This window comes from Athalia rosae, chromosome 3, assembly GCF_917208135.1.
Source record: "Athalia rosae chromosome 3, iyAthRosa1.1, whole genome shotgun sequence".
Lineage (NCBI taxonomy): Eukaryota > Metazoa > Arthropoda > Insecta > Hymenoptera > Athaliidae > Athalia > Athalia rosae.
Genome location: NC_064028.1, coordinates 3,676,819 through 3,697,670, shown reverse-complemented (window position 1 = coordinate 3,697,670; position 20,852 = coordinate 3,676,819). Strand labels below are relative to the sequence as shown.

The following is a 20,852-nucleotide window of genomic DNA, read 5'->3' as shown; positions in this document are numbered from 1 at the left end:
TTTGTTAGATAACAATATGACTCGCGTATTTCTCATTTCCGCCTGATTCAGCGATCGCGGTAGATCGCTATTTTCCAGCCATGGGGATTAATGGGGATAAGCTATACCATGCAGTTGGCAGATTTGAAGTATTCTCGGAGTACAAATTACTGTAATTTTACAGTTAGTTTTGTCGTCCTACAATAAATCTGTTCACTTGTGGAGATTTTGTCATAGGTACCTGTCATTAGATTAATCGTTGGTTCGCTAGCAATTTGGTCTGGAATTTTATTGTCATTGATAACTGCGATTGATTGTTCAATAGATTTGAATAGCAGTATACTGCAACAATGCCGAACATAATTGGGGGTCCGCATGAATAGTCTCTTTTCATTTCACATTTTCAATTAACTATTTGCCCTGACAATGGCTAAGGAATCAAACCATCAATCTGTGGGTCAAAAGCCGCGGGTTTTGAAAGAGCAAGCAAAAAACACTGGCGATGATGAGACAAGTGTCAAAACATTGTAAGTGCATCGCCAATGGATTTGAATATTTTAACCATTGTTGAAAAGAAAACAATTAGTCTGTAACAGAAAGCGAGAGTTTTTCAAATCGTTAATTTTGATCACTCAAGATTTGTTGCTTATAGTAACATATTCAGTTCAATTCATCGTCTTATGACTTGGTATCAAATCTTTCTAACTCTTAAAAAGAGTAAGTTGTGATTCTCAAACCAATCTGTATGATATTTTGATTTTTCATTCATAATGAAAGTCAGATCAGGTCAGTAATTCTTAGTCATATTCGAAAATAATTTACAATCATTTTACTTTTACAGGACATGGTGGACAATTTTCGTAATTATATTAATAGCAACTATTGCAACTCGATTCTACAAGGTGACTGAGCCAGATCACGTTTGGTAATTGATAGCATTTCTAAACACTCAAATTCGAATAAATTGCCTGATTTTTCTTATCATACATCTATTTATGGTTTGTTTTGCAGCTGGGATGAAACGCATTTCGGTAAAATGGGCAGCTGGTATATAAACAGGACCTTTTTCTTTGACGTGCATCCACCATTAGGGAAAGTACATAATCTTCATAATATTACTTGTTTTTGGCTCTCTTTCAAAATTCAGATGTCTAAGAAATAATGTTGCATAACTTGCTCTATAGAATTCTCCACATTTCATAATTTATCAATTTGTTTTTTTCCCAGATGCTTATAGGTCTCTCGGGTTACCTGACAGGGTACAACGGCTCTTTTCCATTTGAAAAACCTGGCGACAAGTATGAGGATACTAAATATGTCGGTATGAGGGTAGTAAGTACTATTCTCAATCACTTTAAACTAAGTCTTGAAAACATTTTTGCCCTAAATCTTAATTCTATCCTATAATTATAGTTCTGCACAATGCTGGGTGCAACTATTGTACCCTTGGCATTTCTTACTGTCTGGGAATTGACGCAGTCATTACCATCAGCTGTTTACGCTGCTACCTTCATCTTATGTGGTACGTTTGAATGCTTGGAATCAGATTCAAATTTACTCAGGAAATAATTACGTCATAAAATTTGAAGTTCGTTCTTCCAAATCATAGTCATTCGTGATCTATCTTTCCAGATGTTGGGCTGCTTACATTGAATCAGTACATTCTCCTGGACCCAATTCTCTTATGTTTTATGATGTGTGCTTTATGGGGCACAGCTCGTGTTGGCTCGCTACAGCATCGACCATTCACAGCCTCATGGTGGGGCTGGATGGCGTTCACTGGCACTTCGCTCGCATGCACTATTAGTGTAAAATTTGTTGGCCTCTTTGTTGTTTTATTGGTCGGACTCTACACAGTACATGAACTGTGGAGAGAACTGGGTGATCTATCTAAGCCGGTGGTGAGTTGAATTATGTGGGCTTGTTTCCAATTTTTCTCTATCAAAGTCAAGAACTTCTACAAACTCGATACTCCTGTTACTCAGTTCGGGTTTCAAGCAAATATATTATTCACCCCAATGCCATAATGTTTTTATATTGTTTTATTTTGTATTTACAGACTAATGCCGTTAAACACTTGTTAGCTAGAATACTGTGCCTTATAGTGCTACCGATTATTCTCTATATGATATTTTTCTACATTCACCTGGTAGTTTTGAATCGAAGGTGAGATGATGAATAGTACATATTTCAATATGTTATTTCAATCACAATAACTAATTTTTATACGACTCGTTGATAGTGGAAATGGCGATGGATTCTACAGTTCAGGATTCCAATCGCAGCTGCAAGGAAATTCCTTGCACAATGCAACTATGCCTCGTCACTTGGCTTACGGTGCTTCTGTAACACTAAAAAATCACCGCACCGGGGGAGGATATTTGCATTCTCATTGGCATTTGTATCCCGAAGGGGTGGGAGCTCGGCAACAGCAGGTTAATATAATTGTTAAATAACTCTTGCATTTTTTACATGTAAATACTGTGAATATAAAAGTATATCATTCAATCACTCTTTGAGATAGTATTGCATCATTCGCATTCATTGTTGAAGGTGACAACATATTCTCATAAAGATGAAAATAATCGATGGCTTGTTAAAAAGTACGATACAAATGATGTTCCGTCGGATGCTGTACTGGTGAAACACGGTGACTTAGTTCGGCTGGAACACCTAGTTACACGACGCAATCTGCACACGCACAAAGAAAGTGCTCCTATTTCTAAGAAACACTATCAGGTTACTGGCTACGGAGAGGTAAGAAGTAATAATTTGTAGCTTATTCAGTTTCGTGCACAAATACCAGACTTTTGTGCTGACGTAAAATTTTTATATTTTTAGAATGGTACCGGAGATGCAAATGACGTTTGGAAAGTGTTGATACTAAATGGGCAAGAAGGTGATGCTGTAGAAACGGTCACTACCAAGTTCAGACTTGTGCATTATCTTCACCACTGCGCCCTTACGAGTAGCAGTAAAACATTGCCTAAATGGTATGCTTGTATTGTTGCAGTAGGAATCTTCTACACGACCCGAAACGAAAAATCCTAAAACTCAAACTGACTTCTGTAAAATTTTTCAATGATTCTTACAGGGCCTACAGCCAGCAAGAAGTATCTTGTAATCCGAACATGCGGGATAAAAATTCTTTGTGGAATATTGAAGATAATGTATTTGCCAAATGTGAGTGAATAGTTTTTCGACTTGTGTTTCGTGAAATGAACGTGGTGCATATTGAAGAATTCCAGATGATGTTTACTACAAATTTCCTACAAATATTACTAAAATTTCTTTCACTTTTATATTTTTGTAGTGCCAAACGTCAGTTTCCAAGTATATGCGCCAGGATTTTTGGAAAGGTTTTTCGAATCTCATGCTGTTATGCTGCAAGGTAATTCAGATCTGAAGCCCAAAGAGGGAGAAGTGACCTCCAGACCCTGGCAATGGCCTATAAACTACAGGGTGAGATATCATCGCCGTTAATCAGTACAAGTTATCGTTAATTAATCTTATGACTCTGGTCTCGTTAGTGCACAAATGCTAAATGTGTTTACGAACATCCAATCAACCATAAACAGCCTTGGCAGATTCCTTTGTTTCTATCAGGTTTATCAATAGGCAAATAATGAATAAGTAGTTCTAACGATAGTCTATCGTTATTATTGCAGGGACAATTTTTCTCAGGTAGTAAAAACCGGATCTATTTGCTCGGGAACCCAATAATCTGGTGGGGAAACATAGTGTTTCTGATTCTTTTCTCTCTCGTGTATCTAATCGCATCTGTCCAAGAACAACGGGGATATTTGGAAAATTCGAATGTTCTGAAGCAGCGTAGAAGAATGCTGGAAGCTGGCGCTTGGATGTTCATAGGATGGATGTTACATTATGTGCCATTTTGGGGTATGGGACGTGTACTTTATTTCCATCATTATTTCCCTGCCTTGTTGTTCAGTTCTATGCTGACAGGAATTACTTTAAACTACATCGTGGAAACCGTACCAACACTCGTTCCTAACTCAATTGGGAATACAATCTACCATTCCATAGCGGGAGTTGTGTTGTCTGGTACCGTATACAGGTAATGTAACATTGATGATTCTACAAATCTATCCATTGTTTCGTAGTGAACTATTTTCTTTTTATTGCATTTCTGTTTTACTTTAGCTTCTACCTATTTTCACCACTAGCCTATGGTATGGATGGCCCTTCTGGTTCAGATCCAGAAAGTTCGCTTCATTCGCTGCGTTGGATGGAGTCCTGGGAATTCTAGATTATGCCATACGACTTCCGCCCATGTAAGTCATTGAGTGAATGAAATAGAACTTAGAAAGAAAAGCTGAGATTATGCACGAAACGCATTGAGATTATTATTTTACTTGAGAATTTTCTACATTCCATATTTTAACGCACTTTTTTGAGCGCGATTGATTATACTTGAAAATTATCATACCTAGAGTTATAGGTATGATAATACGTACTCAGATATTTAACGGATGTTGTGTATTCATCATATGATGATTTATTGATTATGAAATATATCTAAATATTTTCAATCAATAATATAAGAATTTTCAGCGATTCGAAAATGTCCTTATTTCCAACATGAATCATGCGTGTAGATTCAGACCTGTCTGTAAACAACGACTTTGGGTACAATTATTCTCAGACGTTCAATTTATTTAACGATAAAAATCTTTGGCGGCGAACATTCTTATCAGATTCTGATTGTCTGTACATAATTGCTCTTCGATATCTGCGCATTGTGGATATGATTTTACTGTTTCTTTGAATCATATGAAAAAACAAATAACTAAATCTTGATTCAATTTCAGCTTGGTTTTGAATCGATAATCTACATCAAAAATGACACGGATAAATCTTACGCAATATCATTATTTTACTCGAATGTCTCAGATAACGTCACTTATTGTAAGTTATCCAACTGTCGACGGAGCAGTATAACGTCATCGCGGTTTAGTTGATGAACTGCATGAAACCTTATTTCCGCCAATTATTATACTTTCCCTCCGTCAAAACGGTTGAGATACATGAAACCGTTCTCCTAATCCCACGCACTCTCCAGATTAATTCGCATATAGCACTAACGAGACAAAAAATTATTGTATTTTCCGGGTTCTAGATTCTTGTAGAGAAAACAGTATGTACTTTCAAAAAGTATATATTCACCTTTGCCTCTTGCTTTATCATAAGTTCCGACCTGACCGGCGTATCGGATTCGTAATTTGAATTTGAAAACGAAAAAACTCCGACAGGATTCTGACAGTCCCAGAGAAAAGAACCCGGAGTAATTTAAAAATCTGTTAGTCTCTGGTTCGTTTGGAACGAAAGCTCCTAAATTTTCATTTATCTCGGGATAGTTTTGAAAGAGAACAACAAAAGCGACAGGTATTTTCGCTCTAAAAACTTCGCGGGTTGAGATCGGTCGACTCCGCAGGTCGAGTCGGCGTGCGACGCGCGACGTAAATTACTCGGCCCAAAATTTCGAGTATGAAACACAAGCGTCATGCGGTTACTACAGATAAAGCCCCGTCTGTTTTATTTCAATCCAGCGTAGTTGAAGCGCACGGGAGTTAAATAATAAGCCAACGATTGATACAATTGATGCCGCGAGGCGAGGCGAGGCCAGGCGAGCCGAGTTTCAGCCGTGTCTCTATATAGCAGCAGCAGGCATGCCGTCCGTGCGCTGCAGAGCTCGTTACATCCGCTTTTACTGTCTCAGATTATGTATCAGAAGCAGTACAAAATCGAGCTCTGTTACGAGTGACTGTCGGAGCTAACGACTTCCCTCGACGGACGTAACAAAATTTTCGCACCGGGTGCCAGCAGCTAGCGATGCGTCGTGGCTTCACGGGTATTTATTAGTGGATCAATAAATTCTGGGGAATATCCCTAAAGCGTGTTATATTTTATTGCTATCATCGCTTTTTTTTCTTACTCCTCTTTTATGATTCATTGTAATTTATTTATTTTTTTCCTCGTCGAGTTTCGAGTGTCATCGCCATACGCAGCTTCCAGTCGATCATGGTAGGTAAGACGATATAAGTACATAAGTAAAAAAAAATCACCGGTGCGATTCGTCGCTTCCGCATCAGGATTATTTTTTTTTTTTCATTTTTCAACCACCCTCCAGCCCCTGTAACTAGGTAATTGCATGTTCGATATACTCACGTTTTTATTTAAGATATTTACGTAATTCAATAATATACATCGGTAGAGTCGTTTGCGAATCGCAAAACGATCGTATGTAATTATTTTTATTAAAATCTAGATAAGATCATAGACACGGTTCTTATCATCGGGGAGCGCCCGCGATGAAAGGCACCGTCAAAGAACCGTCTACCTCAGCTGGATGAATTTCCGTTCATCTCCGGAGATGCATGAGAGAAGAAATAGCGCAAAAAAAGCAAATACAAGGCAATCAATCAATCGAAGAAAAAATCAATGGGTTAAAATCTCCGCGAGGCTCGCACAGCTGTTTGATCAGATATAATCTGACGGTATATCGATTGGGGAATTGAATGTTTCTTTTATTGACTATTTAATCTACTGTCACCGAGGTCCTAAATTAGCCGTTTTATGATCCGTGATTAAATCCGTATACGGTATAGACCGGTGGTGATTAAATGCTTGGATCCGATGGATATCCAAATGTTCGGTGCATTCAATAATTCCGTTGCAGTTTATTTGTCGAAGGGGAAAAAAACGTTGAGGCATAAGTGTTGAAAGTACGTAGGTACATGAGGAAAGCAATAGAGCATAATTCGAATTCCACGTCAGGGATTTTTGGTGCTATTGTATTGTGGAAAAAGCACCTGTTGTCGTCAGTCGAGAGGCAATATTATATAATCAAGGTTCAATACCGAGGTGTATCCCAATTTGCGTAGTTTAATAATGCGTTGGGCTTCGTTGAAATGGCATTTTAGATCGAACGATTGCGTTGCGCGTTATCCGCCGATTTAAATTATTTAAATTGGTCCTTGGAAAAACGTTGAACCCTGTAAACTTTGGCGGTTTCGTCTAGTTTGCGTAACTTGTTAGTCATTCAGAGAATTATACGAGAATTGTTGAGTCCGAACTATAGGAAAAACCCGACCGTTCTCGATGAAATGTTAAAAAAAATTACAGCTACGCGACGTCCCGCTGTTTCATTCTTTTTTTCAGTGGTTACCTACGGTATTTAATTAATCGAATGAATTTCGTGCATGATCATACATTCGCCGATAGCTATTATCAATTATTATTATTCGACGAACTATGCGAATTGATTCGTCGGTTATGATCGGACGTGCAGAAGACCTTCGCTAGACTATAGCCAGTTGTTCATAAATTATAGTTTGAATTATTCAATATTTGAAACGATCGTTATTCGTTAGTGTGCCTCACACTCGGTATAACCGCATGTAACGAGACCGAGACTACAGAGTGCGAATAATATGATCGTATAAAGCAAATACGCGTTCCTATAATTACGTACGTTATTTTATCTATCGATGAAAGGCTTTCCTTGTACAGATAATACCTATTGAGATATTGAGGTAATTTCACGAATAAGATATTCCCCCGATTAAGCTGTATTAAATTCGAAGACAATTTATTCAAAGGTCGATATCTATCCGATATACCATTGTTCCGAACATGTGCAAATATTGATAAACATATATTCCAATATCGGTCGTATTCCTGGTCGTTATTGTTTCTTTTTCTTTTTTAATGTTTTTTTTTTTTTTTATTTGGAATTTTTCAGACAGTTTTGGAATCGTCGAACGGGGCTGGAGGGGGGTGATGACCAAGTTTATATAGGTGTATATAACGTGAGTGAGGCGACTGCATTATTTCATTTTTTAAAACCATGTAGTGTAGAAGTGGAAAGTAGGGTCTGAAACAGTCGTGTTATTAGAGATTTGGAAAGTAAGCGTTTAGCTTTTCATCTGAAAATTTGATTTTAAGTGGGTTTCATTTTCCTTACGAAAGTTGAGTCAGAAAATGAGAGGAAATAGTTGCTAAATTACATATTTGCAACAGTTGTGATTCGGTGTTATGTTATTACTTCTCAATTTGTTACAGAAATTGTTGAGAACAAATATAAACGATTACGAATTATCGAGGGTTCATCGTTCACTGATTCGGTCGGTACTTCGCCGCGATACATAGAGATTTTTTAACGTGAGATCTTCCTTTATCGCCAAGTTATCTCACATACGTGATACATTAGAAGTAATTTGTGTTTTGAAATCGTCACGATGAAATCACACGAATGTAACGTAAGAGATGACGACTAACAATTCTTTCCACGGATCTTTGCAGGTGAAAAAACACAGTTCAAGTCTGAGCTGCTATGCTGAGTTATCTGCGTAGCTACGGGAAAGTTTCAACATGAGAATCGGTACGGTCAGAGCTTGTGTGCTCGTTGTTTTGGTCTTAGCGTTTTCTGAAACGAGCAACAGCGAGCTTGAAAAAATTGGACAATTACCCGGAACGACTTTGGTAAAGTTCTACGCGTACAGACACGTCGCTATTGTATATTTTAGGATTCCGGAAGACGTTGCTCTTGCGACATGGAAGTGAGTAAACTGTTTTATGATTCCTATTCTTCCTCTTGTCTTTTTTTTTTTTCTCTTATTCGCATAGTTTTCAAATTCAAATTTTATCACAAAGATGCGGAAGACAGCACTCGTTGGCGGTCGAAAGCTACCGAAGAAATCTCATTTTAGACGAACCTGAAATTATTTAAATCCCGTACACATACTCGATAGCCTTTCAACTCGAGCGTACGTTGAATGAAATTCATAATGGTCTTAAAGTGACTTTTATCATCCTCATTAATTGAAACAACGTCTTCGTTGTACCCATCAAATAGCCCGCGTAGGACTCGCATCCGTAAGATTCATCGTCAAAATTAGATTATTGAATCGCGCGTGAATTGTTATTTATTTAAACTATCGAGTCGTAAATCAATAGACGATTAAAACGCGCCACATAATCGTCGGTGATCGCTCCATTCGCAGGTTTCGTGCGAAGGAGATGAAAACTGGTGGAATATTTCGGTGTTCGGCTCAGAGTGTCACCGTGCACTTGAAGCCCGGGAGTATCCCTTTGGTAAATCCTGACAAATCTAAGCTACCGGCTAATCTCCTGGAGGCCCGAAACGCTCATTATACCCTCTCGTTTACCAGCGATGGAACGCAACAAGCCCAAAATGTTACGGCACCTTTGCCCGGGGATTGGTTCGCCGTTGCGTTCAAATCCTGGTCAGATCCAAAGGATGGAAAGATCGAGCAGCAAGGTAGAAAGAAAAATCATTTTCTCCGATTCTCCTGAAAATAAAATATGGAACCGCAACTTCTGTTTGTCAATGGTACGTTCAAACGAGCAAAGGGTCAACGTTCTCAATTTACTATTCGTTGCAGGTCTCAGTGCATCCTGCGAGACGATTCTTGACGCCGAATTGTACGTGAAGCGGGAGACAACGAGTCCAATATCTTTGGCCACGGACTTGGCTCCGGCAAATATTCGGCTGTCACGTGTGGGAGATTCGTCGACGTTGCGTTTCCTCATGCCGAACGACAAAACTCTATCCGAAATAGCGATCTCCTCTTCATCCGGCGAGGCATCGGAACTCGAAGTAAACGTAACCGCTGGCTCCTACGTCCCCTACGGCGACCTTGGACTTGCCAGGATCACCTTGAATTCGACTACGGCGATCGTTCCCTTCAAAGTTTGGAAAAATTCCCTCCATTACGTCACGATTCGCCTGCTTTCGGGCGCGCCTACTGAGATCTCCGTCGCCCTTGACGGCGGTTCGCAGAGGTCCTCGAGCGCCAAGGTCACCGAATTAATCAGAAAATCCTACCCGGACTTCTTCCTTTTCGACTACGAGTACCTTACGTCGAACAACGCCACCAAATCGTCGCCGGTGAATCTCACCTCGACAGAAACCACGGTATTCTCATTCTTTATCAACCCTATCAGCGACATCGGAGGAACTTTGACCGTCGCCTTGAGGCTCAAGGATAAGGGGAAGGCGGAGGCGGAAGATTTCACAGTCGTCGGTTGTCTCCATTACGGAACTTTCCAGGACATTTCACCGGAGACTGGACGCTGTTATTCGGAAACCAGCGACCCAAGTCTTCCGGTTCTTATAACGTCAAAATCGAGTCCTGGCCCCGTCTACATTCACGCTCCTTTCCCGGAACCCGGTGTCTGGTATTTGAGTCTCCGGGCCTTCCTGAAACCCGCTAACTGCAGCTGCCTGCAGGGAAACTGTAGCGAAAACTGCAATTCGACGTGTTCCTGTTTGACGACGACGTCCGGAGCGGTTGAAATCAGCGTAGCGTCTTCGCCGTGCATCGAAGGTAACTGCGGTCCCCACGGACGATGCGTTCATTACATGAGCGGTGGATTCGTATTTTCCGCGTGCCACTGCACCCGGGATTATCGTGGACTGGACTGTGCGGATGTTCAGTACGTGCAAGACGACTCGACGGTGTTACTCGAACTGCTCATGCTCACCCTCAGCAATCTCGTGTTTTTGGGATCAGTTTACTTCGCCCTTCGTCGCCAGTATTACGCTGAGGCTGTTGTTTACTTCTTCGTTATGTTTTTTTCGACATTTTATCACGCCTGCGAGTCCGGAGAGGACGTGTACAATTTCTGTATAATGCGAGTCGGCGTTTTACAATTCTGTGACTTTTTCACCGCCCTACTCGCCTTCTGGGTTACCCTCGTCGCTATGGTAGGGCTCACCCCAAGACTCACCACCATTTTTGACCTCGGAGGTGCTGTAGTTTTAGCAATGTGCGCGGAGCTCAATCGTACGGCCTTGTGGGTCTTTATGACACCGGCTCTCACGGGATCGAGCTTAGTTATTTTCGTCTGGATAAGAAGGTGCAGGAAAAGGAAGACCATTCACTACCCTTCGAGAGAATATCAGTATTATTACTTTCCCGCGGGCCTCGGCCTCGTCGCCACGGGTCTCATTTGCTACGCATTTCTGCAGACGCAAAAAAATTACAGTCTCGTGCACAGTTTGTGGCACATGGCCGTAGCCGGTGGTGTGATGCTGCTGTTACCTGATCGAAAATACTTGAAATGAAGGTAGCTATTAGCGGATACTAGGAATACATTCAATTATCTATAGATAGACATCGGAGTGAAACGTCCATTAAAGTTCATGACGAACACTATGTTTGTAAGATCATGTAAGATTATATTTTTAGTCTCGACCAATATAATTAGGAGCGTTGCGAAGTTCACGTACGTATACGTGAAAATATCGCGAAAATTGGCGTGGTGCTATTTTAGTGACAATTACTCACCATTTGTTACGCAAAAAGCAAACGAAGGAATTTATGTAAGTCCGAACATTTTCAATGCAGAAATGGTTTTTATTTCTTTTTATTTTGCGAAGATTTATAAATTTTTTTTTTGTGCACAAGATCATCGATTGAGTACCTGATTCGATTCGAAAGATAACGGCGTTGAAAATTTGTTGGTAATTGACACTCTAACGATAAGTAAGTATGCGTTCCAAACGAGAGACTTCATAGTATTGTACAAAGAATGAAATTTTATTGTTGATATTCAAAGTTATATTGCTACATTCGAATAATTTATAAACGGTAACTTTGAGCGTATAATGCCCAATGTTGAATACAACCATTGTCGAACAATGTGCGAATACGATAATGTTATCTGCAACGTAATGCTTTTGTATTTCCATATTGTGAGACGAACTCAGGCTCCAACGGTTTTCCAATCATTGGGAATTCACCGCCTATGTTATTCTGTAAATAGATTCCAAAATTATAAACTTCACGGAGTAAAAAATCGTTACAAAATTAAGCCTTCGTCGTCTTCTCAATCTTTATACTTCTCCATCGTACCATACTTATCCGCAGCAATATACCTAATCGTATTCTTGAACAACAAAAAAAGAAAAAAAAAAAATATCTTGATAATGGGACAATTCATTTTTGTCTTCTTTATGATAAGCCCAAGGTATATCGTTTAATCATGCTACAAAGTAAAGAGTCTAAGTCGAAGGTGCTGAAGGTCCGACATTGCTCGCAGGTGCAGAAGGTGCCGTCATCATTGTGGTGAATAGAGCAAGAAGAGCTTCGAGGGAAAGCCCACAGTGTGAATATATCCTTGGACAATCCCTTCCATCCCTGCCGTGCTGTACAGCCTCCTGGATGGCGGTGCCTTCCATGGCGGTGCGGAATATTTGGTTCGTCGTGACCGAGTCGATGACCTTGTCCATGGAAGATATATCCTCTTCCCCCAACAGACCTTTTTCTTGCTCGCGGATAGCAGTCGCGGCTTGTTTTGAATAGGTGCAAACGGCCCTTTGCATACAAGAGGTCGTATCCACTCCGTAACGAGCCAGAGCGTCGTCAAGACGCGCCATCGTCTGGGTAATTCCTCCCTCATCACCTGATCGAAAGAATGATTGACAAACATTTTTTGTTCCATTCATTATTATTATTATTTTTATCTTCAAGGAGGTGGGGCAACTTTGTCCTTCTTTTGTGCGGTATACTCACTCCTGGCGTAGGCTCCGTAAGATCCAGAAAATAGATAAAGCAGCTTCGGAATCACGAGAATCGTTCCCACACCGATAACCGCCCCTAAAAGTACCCCGCCCAAGTCTACTTTCGTTGGAGCATAACTGGAGACTCCTCCGTAGCCCTAGATTGGATCAACAAGAGCGTTGATTTACCGCGTGTGAAATTTAAGAAGGTATTTTAACTAATTTTCCCGAAAAACTTACAGTCCCCGTAGTGCCAATGTTGGTAAAACCGAAACGTGGTTCTTGCTCGCGATTAGAGACGTCGTTTTCTTCAGCTACGGAACGCTTCAAAGTTTCTCCGGATTCAGGTGATGCTGCTTCGGTACTTCGCGATTGCGATGGCATCGCTACTTGATCTTCGGTATTATCAGATTTTCTCATAAAATCGACCGAACTAGGCATGAATCCTCTAAAATATATGGAAAAAAAAATTTCCAAGCGTTTAGATATCTACCCACGGTAAAATTTCTAAATATTTTCTCCCTTGGTCGACTTTGCGATCAACCAAATCCTAATCTTTGAATAGTCTTAAGGAGTATGATACACCAAATGTGACAAATTCGCGATTATCTTACTGAAAATTACGAATTTTATGACATAAAATGCACGATAACTTACCCTCCGGATTCAAATTTTGGAACGCATTGGATTGCCGCCGCAAAGAGCAGAATGCCCAACAAACTGACGCCCGAGTATCTCGACGACATTGAAAGGAGTAAAAAAAACAGACTCTAGTTTATTTTTCTATCTCTTTTGAAATAATTATCGTTACAGCGCGAAGAAAGATTGTCGCTACGACTTCTGGATCCTGGAAGCGTTTGTTTGGCCGATATGTCTGACACTTTGGACTGAGGGCGGGATTGGAAAAGTCTTGGTATATATAGGGGGGACCACCGTTCTTTTCTCCCAACGGAAGAATTTCATCCTTTAGGTGCCAACAAAAATGAAACTTGAGTCGTCAGTGGAGAATGACAAAGACAATGACAAAGTCCAGGGGTAATTGGTCGCGAAGTTTCGCTTTCGTTGTCATATCACGATGTTCGAAACCGTGACAAGAGACTCTCTTTCTCGATGTTCAAGAGCTCCTCGTCGGGCGATGATGTCCGTCATGTGGTGCAGCATGCCGGTATGGAGTTATTTCTTCAATGCTGGTAGAAATTTTTATTGTTTTAAGAAGCTCAAGAGGAGCGCGTTGTACCTGCCAGAAATAATTCCTCTTTCGCAACGCCATTATATACTATTATTACTTGTTTTAATTCTTTTTTTTTACTTCGGATTTCACCACCATAGAGGACATAAGCATCTGTGCGAGACGCCGAGACCGCGAGATGCGTGGAATTCGAGCAATTCTTTATTATCGTATTCATAATCCATTCTTGAATCCGTAGTTCCTACAATTAATATAATCCGGACGTTATAATTGTCGAGTATGAAAAAATTTTCTCTCAATTCTTACCGCTGGTTTAGTACGATAAAATTACACGGTACGAAATACTTTAACAAACTTGCGAATGCAATATACGTGAGATAAAAATCTTGTTTTTCTTCTAGGGTAACAATTTGAATTTCGGACGATTGCGGGTATAGATGTGAGTTGAGGTTCTGGAGAATGACTTTTAAATTGGCGAGGGATGATCGTTTGACATTAGACTCATGCGAATATATCTCCATAAGGCTGTCTCGCTGTTGGACTTTCAAACCTGAAACACAATGTGATTTCTCCGGTAGTACAGCGAACGACAGCGAGGAAACAATCAAATTCTGTCGGGTAGCATAGAAGAGATGATTAACGTCGACACGCCTAATTTTACGGAAAAAATTAACTTGCGAGGTGTTGCTATACCATTAATTCGCAATGATGATTGTATATAAAAACCATTCAGAAGGTGGGGATATTCCAGTTTATAGATATACAGACGTCGGACCAACTTCGAATCACAATATTCCAGACCCGAAAGTGACAAGGAATCCCTATCGGCTCTGCCTATAGGGGAGAAAAGATAACCGTCCGCTGCTTTGCAGGAGCATTTGAGACTACAGCATAAATAAAATATAAATGAAAAACCGACTTTAAATAAAAAAAAAAACCAAGAAACGAAATTTTCATTCCAAGTTTCTGTGTACCAGAAAAATATTCACAATCGTCGCGGTATTTACTTTAGGGTGCTGTAAAAAGAGGCCGAAATTTCTTCGATCTACATTTGATCGTTTCTAAGTTTCCGCTTCGTTCTAATTTGGTCAATTATACAGTGTTTAACAACCAGGGCAACAAGTAATAGGGTCCAACAATTTATAAGTATAGTGTTTGTGCAAGTGAGAATAAAGCGAGAGTGTTTTTAAAAGCATTCTGGAAGTCGTGACCTCTTCTAGGTGATAATTACCCTGCATTAGCTCTAGAACAATTGAAATTGTCAGAAGAAAGCGAAAATAAAATAAAAGATCGATAGAAATAGAAATAAACGAAATGGGTTACTGGAATTGCGGTAAACGTGAAATAAAAACGTGGGTAAAATTGCTTTTCGCATCGGTCTGCTTCAATTGTGTAATATTCGTCAATAGTGACAACGTTACAAAGTCATCGAGAAATGCTCGGACCTTTGTTCCATTTCCCAATTCAAAATTCGTCACTTTTAACACTCACGGCGATAGTCTTGGGGTGAGTAATTTGACCTATGTTTTAGTCCTGTGTGAGAACGGGTTTCGTTTTTGTTCATTTCCTTCTTCTTATTCTCTCGATATGGAAATTGAAAAATTTAGGAAACAAAGAATTTCTATGGCATCCTCCCGAAGGGTTGAACGACTGCAAAAATTTAACGGACTGGTACACTCTGATGTGTAGGAATTATTTTGATTACATTGAAAAATAACATGAGTATTCTTTTCACAGATCGATTTGGATTTATCTATTCCATTTTTATCAATCCCTTTGGATCAAGGATATGGAGCCCCGCAATCGTTGGTCAATATAAACGCAAAAGCCTTGACTATTGCTGGAATATTCACGGCAGTCTCGACGGTGATCGTACCCTTGATATTCGATAAGCATCATCCGGCGTCCAATTATCGTAAGTACAATGAGCCAATTAAGGTTTCATATATATAATCATTCATAAGTGATTTCTTGTTTTTTGTGATTCAGCCCTTCCCCTCGTTACGAGATAAAATTATTAAATACGTCTTATCGCAGGATCTGATGACGCTCGTCATGAATCTTGGAACTATGGCGACGCTGTGAATCAAATTTTCATGGGAAACTCTTACCTCGCACCTTGCACGAAGAAATTCATTTGTTCGATGGTGTCCAACGCGTGTCATTCGAAAAAGCAGAAGACCGGTATGGATAAAATCATCGATGGGATTTCGAGGTAAGTAAAAAATTTTATCAACCAATTACCGTAAAGTTAATTGAATATTGATCCTTTTCATATTGTGTTCATTGATCTGTATTGTCCATTTCAAACTCTGAAAAGTAACAGTTGGATATTTTCTACAATTTCAAATTTTTTCATTGCATTTTATTCATTTTCGTAGTCTCGAATGGTTCGACCGAATGACGGAAGGTACTGTGATACAGGAAGCGGTGTTGGCTGGTCGCAAATCGGAAGGTAACTGCAACGTCTTATATCCTCAGTGTTTCCTGTCCAGGAAATTCTTTCCGAGTTCTTCAGATCCAACGGCGGATTCCTAATATCTGATAACATCATCTGCTGGACGTGGAGGACTACGAAATTTCTGAAGTATCAACGGTTCGACCCCTTACCAATAGAATTAAATTGTTGATAATTTTAGTAATTTGTTTAATACTTCGAGCTTGTTATATTTTTACTAACATCAAGCCATACCATATTGCATAAAAATAATATGATTCATTAGCGACTTGAGTACGTAAACATGTTATTCTCTCTATGATAATGTAGACTAAAAATTATAATCATAGTTGCGAGCCCATTTATGCTTACGTACGTTATACATTACATATTATAAGTATATCTACACCTAAGTCACCGATTATTTTATCACGAACTTGATACTCCCTTAAGATCCTTAAATATTGACGTTATTGTTCCTGCAGCGTGTATGTTTATTCTTCTATTTCAATAAACGGTGAGTTTCAACGTTCTACGATGAGTAAATTGATTCGTCCGTTCTCTTTTCATTTCAACCACAGTTAGGGTTCAGCTTTGACTGTAAGTAGGTACGATACATATCAGGTCAACGTAATGCGGCCGTGAATTGAAGAGAATAGGGGTGGAACTGAATCAGAATAATAGTTTGGGGCGCATACCAGAGGGTGCCAGCGAAGAAGGATAATAAGAATTCGGAAGGAGTCGAGACCTACGATTTACTTTTATAATTCTTTTTTACTTATATTTAACTTTTATTTTTCAGGATGGAGGAGAGCCCAAGAAGTTCTTGGCTGTGACTGGGACATTAAAAACTTCGTTTCTTCCGCGAAATTTATTATTTCTGTGTTAAATATAATTAAGTATATACAAATGAGTTATAATATACATCTAAAACTTAGGTAATCAAGTAATTACTAGAATGATTGAATCAGGTTCTTAATTTTTATTGGAATAAAATGAGTGCCGACAATACTTTAACAAAATGACAAAAGAAGTTCTTTGCAAGAATGCATGAGTAACAAATATTACGATTTGTTGGAATGTAACCTGCGCCAAAGATTTATCAATAAACATTGGATGCTATTTAATTGATTGCTGAGTCAACATTGATTACACCCCTATATCCCTAACTCATTGAAATCCTTCATAAGCAACACATCACGGTGTCAATTTTGGAAACACATCACATAAGCGAAATCGATGATGTAAAGCCCTGAAATACCGGTCCTGAAAATGCAAAGTTTCGCCGAGAGTAGCAATTTGTATCAGGAGAACAGAAAACCTGAGGAGGTATTCCGAGACCGGGTGCCTCATCCTGTGTATGCATTCGATCCTGTGTATTCAATCTCTTTCGAAATTTTTTTTTTTTTATTTGGTATCAGGAGAACAGGATACCCGAGGAGGTATTCCAAATTCGGAAACAAAAATTTTCGCCGAAAATGAAAATTTGTATCAGGAGAACAGAAATCCTGAGGAGGTATTCCTAGACCTGGTGCCTCATCATGTGCTTGCCTTCAATCATGTGTATTCAATCTCTTTCGAAATTTTTTTTTTTTTTCTTTGGTATCAGGAGAACAGGATACCCGAGGAGGTATTCCAAATTCGGAAACAAAAATTTTCGCCGAAAATAAAAATTTGTATCAGGAGAACAGAAATCCTGAGGAGGTATTCCTAGACCTGGTGCCTCATCATGTGCTTGCCTTCAATCATGTGTATTCAATCTCTTTCGAAATTTTTTTTTTTTTTCTTTGGTATCAGGAGAACAGGATACCCGAGGAGGTATTCCAAATTCGGAAACAAAAATTTTCGCCGAAAATAAAAATTTGTATCAGGAGAACAGAAATCCTGAGGAGGTATTCCTAGACCTGGTGCCTCATCATGTGCTTGCCTTCAATCATGTGTATTCAATCTCTTTCGAAATTTTTTTTTTTTTTTTGGTATCAGGAGAACAGGATACCCGAGGAGGTATTCCAAATTCGGAAATAAAAATTTTCGCCGAAAATAAAAATTTGTATCAGGAGAACAGAAATCCTGAGGAGGTATTTCGAGACCGGGTGCCTGATCATGTCTATGCATTCGATCCTGTGTATTCAATCTCTTTCGAAATTTTTTTTTTTTTTTTGGTATCAGGAGAACAGGATACCCGAGGAGGTATTCCAAATTCGGAAATAAAAATTTTCGCCGAAAATGAAAATTTGTATCAGGAGAACAGAAATCCTGAGGAGGTATTCCTAGACCTGGTGCCTCATCATGTGCTTGCCTTCAATCATGTGTATTCAATCTCTTTCGAAATTTTTTTTTTTTTTCTTTGGTATCAGGAGAACAGGATACCCGAGGAGGTATTCCAAATTCGGAAATAAAAATTTTCGCCGAAAATAAAAATTTGTATCAGGAGAACAGAAATCCTGAGGAGGTATTCCTAGACCTGGTGCCTCATCATGTGCTTGCCTTCAATCATGTGTATTCAATCTCTTTCAAAATTTTTTTTTTTTTTTTTTGGTATCAGGAGAACAGGATACCCGAGGAGGTATTCCAAATTCGGAAATAAAAATTTTCGCCGAAAATAAAAATTTGTATCAGGAGAACAGAAATCCTGAGGAGGTATTCCGAGACCGGGTGCCTCATCCTGTGTATGCATTCGATCCTGTGTATTCAATCTCTTTCGAAATTTTTTTTTTTTTTTTTTGGTATCAGGAGAACAGGATACCCGAGGAGGTATTCCAAATTCGGAAACAAAAATTTTCGCCGAAAATAAAAATTTGTATCAGGAGAACAGAAATCCTGAGGAGGTATTCCTAGACCTGGTGCCTCATCATGTGCTTGCATTCGATCCTGTGTATTCAATCTCTTTCGAAATTTTTTTTTTTTTTTTTTGGTATCAGGAGAACAGGATACCCGAGGAGGTATTCCAAATTCGGAAATAAAAATTTTCGCCGAAAATAAAAATTTGTATCAGGAGAACAGAAATCCTGAGGAGGTATTCCGAGACCGGGTGCCTGATCATGTCTATGCATTCGATCCTGTGTATTCAATCTCTTCCGAAATTTTTTTTTTTTTTTGGTATCAGGAGAACAGGATACCCGAGGAGGTATTCCAAATTCGGAAATAAAAATTTTCGCCGAAAATGAAAATTTGTATCAGGAGAACAGAAATCCTGAGGAGGTATTCCTAGACCTGGTGCCTCATCATGTGCTTGCCTTCAATCATGTGTATTCAATCTCTTTCGAAATTTTTTTTTTTTTTCTTTGGTATCAGGAGAACAGGATACCCGAGGAGGTATTCCAAATTCGGAAATAAAAATTTTCGCCGAAAATAAAAATTTGTATCAGGAGAACAGAAATCCTGAGGAGGTATCCCTAGACCTGGTGCCTCATCATGTGCTTGCCTTCAATCATGTGTATTCAATCTCTTTCGAAATTTTTTTTTTTGGTATCAGGAGAACAGGATACCCGAGGAGGTATTCCAAATTCGGAAACAAAAATTGTCACCGAAAATAAAAATTTGTATCAGGAGAACAGAAATCCTGAGGAGGTATTCCGAGACCGGGTGCCTCATCCTGTGTATGCATTCGATCCTGTGTATTCAATCTCTTTCGAAATTTTTTTTTTTTTTCTTTGGTATCAGGAGAACAGGATACCCGAGGAGGTATTCCAAATTCGGAAACAAAAATTTTCGCCGAAAATAAAAATTTGTATCAGGAGAACAGAAATCCTGAGGAGGTATTCCGAGACCGGGTGCCTGATCATGTCTATGCATTCGATCCTGTGTATTCAATCTCTTTCGAAATTTTTTTTTTTTTTTTGGTATCAGGAGAACAGGATACCTGAGGAGGTATTCCAAATTCGGAAATAAAAATTTTCGCCGAAAATAAAAATTTGTATCAGGAGAACAGAAATCCTGAGGAGGTATTCCGAGACCGGGTGCCTCATCCTGTGTATGCATTCGATCCTGTGTATTCAATCTCTTTCGAAATTTTTTTTTTTTTTATTTGGTATCAGGAGAACAGGATACCCGAGGAGGTATTCCAAATTCGGAAACAAAAATTTTCGCCGAAAATAAAAATTTGTATCAGGAGAACAGAAATCCTGAGGAGGTATTCCTAGACCTGGTGCCTCATCATGTGCTTGCCTTCAATCATGTGTATTCAATCTCTTTCGAAATTTTTTTTTTTTTTCTTTGGTATCAGGAGAACAGGATACCCGAGGAGGTATTCCAAATTCGGAAACAAAAATTTTCGCCGAAAATAAAAATTTGTATCAGGAGAACAGAAATCCTGAGGAGGTATTCCGAGACCGGGTGCCTGATCATGTCTATGCATTCGATCCTGTGTATTCAATCTCTTTCGAAATTTTTTTTTTTTTTTTGGTATCAGGAGAACAGGATACCCGAGGAGGTATTCCAAATTCGGAAATAAAAATTTTCGCCGAAAATAAAAATTTGTATCAGGAGAACAGAAATCCTGAGGAGGTATTCCGAGACCGGGTGCCTGATCATGTCTATGCATTCGATCCTGTGTATAGAATCCTACTCCTTAGCTTTAAGATCAAGACACTACCTAGTTGCTTGCAGAACTAAGCATCCGCCTGCTTGTATTCAATAGATCAATCATGCTTACATAGAAGCCGTAAGTGACAAGGTAAAGCTCTAATAATTCAAAG

At 39.2% G+C, this 20,852-nt stretch overlaps 4 protein-coding genes across 12 annotated transcripts; 3 read left to right on the top strand and 1 right to left on the bottom strand.

Annotated features, from left to right (window-relative positions):
* Positions 1 to 43: 43 nt before the first annotated feature.
* On the top strand, positions 44 to 8,216 carry LOC105686567 (protein O-mannosyl-transferase 2). 6 transcript variants are annotated; one of them, XR_007277426.1, is made up of 18 exons: positions 44 to 216; positions 305 to 506; positions 821 to 904; positions 991 to 1,075; positions 1,207 to 1,311; positions 1,393 to 1,501; positions 1,612 to 1,880; positions 2,039 to 2,145; positions 2,222 to 2,414; positions 2,533 to 2,736; positions 2,821 to 2,972; positions 3,074 to 3,162; positions 3,293 to 3,441; positions 3,648 to 4,057; positions 4,144 to 4,274; positions 5,720 to 5,851; positions 7,745 to 7,811; positions 8,065 to 8,216. XR_007277426.1 is itself a non-coding variant. In XM_048651955.1 (16 exons), exons 2-15 carry the CDS (start codon positions 406 to 408, stop codon positions 4,247 to 4,249), a joined length of 2,163 nt encoding a protein of 720 aa, XP_048507912.1. In that variant the 5' UTR covers positions 44 to 216; positions 305 to 405; the 3' UTR covers positions 4,250 to 4,274; positions 7,745 to 7,815. The 6 variants fall into 6 exon arrangements, 3 of the variants coding, with proteins under 3 accessions (XP_048507912.1, XP_020708101.2, XP_020708098.2); XR_007277425.1 differs by lacking the exon at positions 8,065 to 8,216 and adding an exon at positions 5,984 to 6,028 and having other exon boundaries at positions 7,745 to 7,815; XR_007277427.1 differs by lacking the exon at positions 5,720 to 5,851.
* On the top strand, positions 5,858 to 11,841 carry LOC105686568 (transmembrane protein 8B-like). Of its 2 annotated transcripts, none has more exons than XM_048651956.1 (4): positions 5,858 to 6,024; positions 8,305 to 8,561; positions 9,006 to 9,283; positions 9,408 to 11,841. In XM_048651956.1, exons 2-4 carry the CDS (start codon positions 8,374 to 8,376, stop codon positions 11,090 to 11,092), a joined length of 2,151 nt encoding a protein of 716 aa, XP_048507913.1. In that variant the 5' UTR covers positions 5,858 to 6,024; positions 8,305 to 8,373; the 3' UTR covers positions 11,093 to 11,841. The 2 variants fall into 2 exon arrangements, with proteins under 2 accessions (XP_048507913.1, XP_012256935.2); XM_012401512.3 differs by lacking the exon at positions 5,858 to 6,024 and adding an exon at positions 7,891 to 7,908.
* LOC105686176 lies at positions 11,547 to 13,346 on the bottom strand. Its single transcript, XM_012400799.3, has 4 exons — positions 13,187 to 13,346; positions 12,770 to 12,977; positions 12,543 to 12,687; positions 11,547 to 12,432 (listed from the first exon to the last, which is right to left on the bottom strand). Exons 1-4 carry the CDS (start codon positions 13,273 to 13,275, stop codon positions 12,032 to 12,034), a joined length of 843 nt encoding a protein of 280 aa, XP_012256222.3. The 5' UTR covers positions 13,276 to 13,346; the 3' UTR covers positions 11,547 to 12,031.
* Positions 13,347 to 13,563: 217 nt separating this feature from the next.
* Positions 13,564 to 17,239, top strand: LOC105686174. 3 transcript variants are annotated; one of them, XM_048651975.1, is made up of 5 exons: positions 13,564 to 13,694; positions 14,120 to 15,224; positions 15,456 to 15,633; positions 15,756 to 15,933; positions 16,100 to 17,239. In XM_048651975.1, exons 2-5 carry the CDS (start codon positions 15,033 to 15,035, stop codon positions 16,254 to 16,256), a joined length of 705 nt encoding a protein of 234 aa, XP_048507932.1. In that variant the 5' UTR covers positions 13,564 to 13,694; positions 14,120 to 15,032; the 3' UTR covers positions 16,257 to 17,239. The 3 variants fall into 3 exon arrangements, with proteins under 3 accessions (XP_048507932.1, XP_048507934.1, XP_048507933.1); XM_048651976.1 differs by lacking the exon at positions 13,564 to 13,694 and adding an exon at positions 13,706 to 14,052; XM_048651977.1 differs by lacking the exon at positions 14,120 to 15,224 and having other exon boundaries at positions 13,580 to 13,694.
* The last annotated feature ends 3,613 nt before the right edge of the window (positions 17,240 to 20,852 follow it).

Excerpts from the sequence above, each read along its gene's own strand:
- LOC105686176 (XM_012400799.3), bottom strand. The coding sequence starts at position 13,275 with ATGTCGTCGAGATACTCGGGCGTCAGTTTGTTGGGCATTCTGCTCTTT. Across the intron at positions 12,978-13,186 it reads CCAAAATTTGAATCCGGAGG|AGGATTCATGCCTAGTTCGG; the intron begins GTAAGTTATCGT and ends CATATATTTTAG. Across the intron at positions 12,433-12,542 it reads TTACGGAGCCTACGCCAGGA|GTGATGAGGGAGGAATTACC; the intron begins GTGAGTATACCG and ends TCTTTCGATCAG.
- LOC105686567 (XM_048651955.1), top strand. The coding sequence starts at position 406 with ATGGCTAAGGAATCAAACCATCAATCTGTGGGTCAAAAGCCGCGGGTT. Across the intron at positions 2,146-2,221 it reads CTGGTAGTTTTGAATCGAAG|TGGAAATGGCGATGGATTCT; the intron begins GTGAGATGATGA and ends ACTCGTTGATAG. Across the intron at positions 2,737-2,820 it reads AGGTTACTGGCTACGGAGAG|AATGGTACCGGAGATGCAAA; the intron begins GTAAGAAGTAAT and ends TTATATTTTTAG.
- LOC105686174 (XM_048651975.1), top strand. The coding sequence starts at position 15,033 with ATGGGTTACTGGAATTGCGGTAAACGTGAAATAAAAACGTGGGTAAAA. Across the intron at positions 15,225-15,455 it reads CTCACGGCGATAGTCTTGGG|ATCGATTTGGATTTATCTAT; the intron begins GTGAGTAATTTG and ends TTCTTTTCACAG. Across the intron at positions 15,634-15,755 it reads TCATCCGGCGTCCAATTATC|GATCTGATGACGCTCGTCAT; the intron begins GTAAGTACAATG and ends GTCTTATCGCAG.
- LOC105686568 (XM_048651956.1), top strand. The coding sequence starts at position 8,374 with ATGAGAATCGGTACGGTCAGAGCTTGTGTGCTCGTTGTTTTGGTCTTA. Across the intron at positions 8,562-9,005 it reads GTTGCTCTTGCGACATGGAA|GTTTCGTGCGAAGGAGATGA; the intron begins GTGAGTAAACTG and ends CTCCATTCGCAG. Across the intron at positions 9,284-9,407 it reads TGGAAAGATCGAGCAGCAAG|GTCTCAGTGCATCCTGCGAG; the intron begins GTAGAAAGAAAA and ends TATTCGTTGCAG.